Source organism: Pteropus vampyrus, unplaced genomic scaffold (genome assembly GCF_000151845.1).
Source record: "Pteropus vampyrus isolate Shadow unplaced genomic scaffold, Pvam_2.0 Scaffold222, whole genome shotgun sequence".
Taxonomy (NCBI): domain Eukaryota; kingdom Metazoa; phylum Chordata; class Mammalia; order Chiroptera; family Pteropodidae; genus Pteropus; species Pteropus vampyrus.
In genome coordinates this window covers 2313062-2316765 of record NW_011889003.1, presented here as the reverse complement: position 1 = coordinate 2316765, position 3704 = coordinate 2313062, and the positions used below count along the sequence as shown (strand labels likewise).

Here is a 3704-nt window from a genome sequence, read left to right as displayed (position 1 = left end):
TGGTTTCTAAGGTTAATCTTACTCTTTTGGCATTTGAATTTATTCTTTCTCAAAGAAGGGAATAAATTGTGATTGTGCTATGATTATTTATCTACATGACCCCAATGTCTTGTATGTGCAAAATGTATTGATAAAAAGCCACTGGATGGGTCTGAAACAAAATGCCAAATTCAGTCATATTGCAAATGTGCAAAATTTACATACCAAAATATGTATAACCAGTTAAGGGAGAAACGTTATAATATTATAGTTTTATTTTTAAAATGCTTATTGAATTAGAAATGTTAAGATACTGAATTCTAAGTTAACCATTCTTACTTATGGGTAGTGGGTCTTATCCTTGGGCATTTGTGTAAAAATAAAGTATTTGCAACAGTACATTTGAGCATTAATATCAGAACACAGATTCTTTAGTTTTTGGTTTAAGAGCACCACCTATGGGTTTCTCAGGTATTTGGGGCGGGAGGGGGAGTTTTTAAACAAAACCTAATAAAACAAAAGCTTAATGAAATTCTTTGTAGTTTTTTCTCTATATCTAGTCTCTTCATTTAAAGGTTTACAACTGTCTGCTTTGTCATAAATTGTTCCCACCTAGTTTTCATATGTATCCCATTGCTGTTAAATAAGCTAATAAGTATTTGAGTACTTACATGCCAGTACAGTACTATGATTTTAGGTTAAATATAATTGAACTGAAAATTGTATTTTTTTTAATGTAGATAAGTCTTTTAAAGAAAATGAGCAGTTTTCTGGGAGAGAGATGATTATTTTTGCTTATTTATTTTTATATTTTTTTTTATTGTCATGAATTTAAGAATTTCTTCAATATACCACTCTAGAATGCTTTGGCAAGAGATAATTAAAAAAGAAAAATGGCTTTGAATGACGGGGTATCTTTCATTAATTATTGTGATAACTCATTAGAGCATAGTTGGAAACAAAACTCTGGCACTTCATTGTTAATAAGCTCTTAAAATAGAATCACACTGGGTTAAATTTTTTTCTAGAAGTATCTATCATTCATTAAAATTAAAGTATCTGAAAGTCTTTTTCTAAAGTATTATTAAAATTTAAAACAATTTTTGTAAAGTAAATTTTACTTTTAATGAAATGTAACAAAAAAAGTCATTGGGAGCTTTGACTATGGGTGGGCAGTAAGATGTGTGCTAGGCTCTGAATATATTATATCCTTATATACTGTGCCATGAATCTCAATATTCTAAAGGTGATTGGCACTAAGATCCTTTTAGCAATGTACCCTGATTCCAAGGTAGACGCATTTTAGGCATGAACATTTTTGCTGCAACAAAATATGCTTTTAAAACCTTACTTGCATGTTTTCTTCAGGAAATGGGTTATTCTGTAGAAATAAGGATTGGTTAAGCAATGTAGCTTGCTTTATTTTGATCATATGCATAAAAATTTTTTAAATTGTACAGTATATTTCCTAGCATTCTAACCTAAATTGAAGAGACTATAACCTCTTATCAGAAAAAAAAAAAAGCCAATTTTCCAAATTATCGTTGTAATAGGGATACTTACCTATCTACAAATTGGGTTACCTAATTTTAATTTTTAACTAACAGCAGAACTCAAGCATGAAGGTTCAGGCTACATATTGTATCAGGCACTTTGCTTGCAATGATTCATGTATTCATTCAACAACTCCTTTAGCTAGGTATGACTACTAATTATTATGTAATGAGAGTCTTCTCGTACTTTTGAGAAGACAGGTGGTTTTGTACCGGTTCTGAGGACTCACGGTTTTTGAGTTCAGTACATACTTTTTATTTTTTTTCTGAAAATTGCCTCCGTTGCTTCCAATAACTAACTGTGTACCTCTAGCAGCTACTCTCCTCCTAATTTGCCACTTCTAATCTGTTATTTTACAAATCAGATATTCCAATTTGTTAAAATTGTATCAAATAAGAGGTTCTAGGATTTTAAATTTTACTGAAGACTTAAACTTTCATTACATATTTTTTGTAGCCCAGGGACTTTTTTAAATGAAGAGAGAATAAATTGTCAAGTGATCAGCTGAATTATGGACATATCAAATGTTGACTGTATTACTGTGAGAGTTCAAGATAATCAAGGAGAATAATCCAGGAAAGTGTCGGTAGTTTGAATTTATTCTATATTTTTCTGTGATAGTTAAATATCTGGTCACATATGATATTTTAACTACTATTTCAAGCCTTTATTATTAATATAATTTAGTAATCATTTATGACCCTGTAGTAAAATTTGGAAATATTAATAAAATAAAGAATTACTTTGCAGTAATTTTGAAGTAATATTTGATTCTCTTTATCCAATTATCCACTATTTAACAATCAAGCATTTTACTATCATGTTTATCTGTGCTTTCCCTTAATTATTTTCTTTAGAAGACTATTTATATAATAGTGTTTTATTTAAAGTGTCCACAAAGCAAAATGGTACTCCTAAGGATCTAAACATAGTAGTTCAGTAAATATTGAACTTTAGGTATTTTTATAATAAAGAAAATAAATTTAAAAGGTGAGTTTTGAAAAAAGGGTGGATAGATGGGTGAGTGGGTGGACGGACGGACGGACGACAGACGGATGGATGGATAGATGGAGCAATCAATTGATCTCCAAGGCTACAGCTAGTAATTCTGACTCTTAAATTATTTCAAGATCCAAATACCTTCTCTGTCTCCCCGAAATGTGTACTTAATTAGGATAAGGTACTTTGACTAAAAAGGAGAAAAATAAAATATCCCATTAAAATAATAAAACCTTTTGAAGTTGATAAAACAATATTTCATTGTATATGATTTAATGTCTGAAGTGTTGGGTTTTTTTTTAAATAAACACTGGTTTACTTAATGCTTTGTTTTTTAATGTATCATAATTAACTAAGATTGCTTTGGCTATCTTACAGCTTGTGGAGAGACTCCAGAACAAATTCGAGCACCAAGTGGTATAATCACAAGCCCAGGCTGGCCTTCTGAGTATCCTACCAAGATCAACTGTAGCTGGCTTATAAGGGCAAACCCAGGGGAAATCATTACTATAAGGTATTCTGGCATATTTCTATATTATTATTTACTATTTTATTACAAAATACAAATTCTATTTCCAAGTATCATCACTCAACATGCAATAATATAAAAAGATGATTTTCAGAAAATGTAACATTATAGTTATCAGTACTATCTTAAGGGTAAGAATGACGGTCCATCCTTGCTCTACTATTAGGGCATGTGTTTTGAATATTTCCTGATGATGATAATGGATTTGCACTGAGCCATCTATATTCTTCTAGGCCACGTTTTAACAAAGGTACACATTTGCACAATAGCTTATTAGGTTCAAGAGTATACTCTTTGGCCATGGGACAAACAAAACTCTTAATTCACTTGGAGATATAGCCCATAAGCTTGGTCTTGTTAGAGACCTTAATGAGTTAAAGCAAAAGTGGAAGATACTCCTAGGGGAAATAGCCATAAGTTTAAGAGTCTCAAAATAAATACGATACAAGTAAGAAATATTAAGATTCATTTTGAAAAACATTTAAAATAACAGAAAAATTGTCGGGTAAGATATTAAGGAGAAAATATTCAGTGAAACTAGATATTGTTTCCTTAGGGAAATTATATCAAGTCTGTCAGACAAAAAAATTTGCCTGAGGGGGAAGAAGAGTTGTGCGCCTAAGCAAAGAACTGTGGTTGGAAC

The 3704-nt window shown here is 30.8% G+C and overlaps 1 protein-coding gene across 2 annotated transcripts in view; it reads left to right on the top strand.

Annotated features, from left to right (window-relative positions):
• Window positions 1-3704, top strand: part of LRP12 (LDL receptor related protein 12) — a 70493-nt gene that overhangs the window by 47350 nt on the left and 19439 nt on the right. For both annotated transcript variants that reach the window (XM_011373280.2, XM_011373279.2), the window contains one exon: window positions 2911-3046. In XM_011373280.2, coding sequence (XP_011371582.1) covers window positions 2911-3046 — 136 coding nt within the window. The remainder of the gene's footprint in view (window positions 1-2910; window positions 3047-3704) is intronic.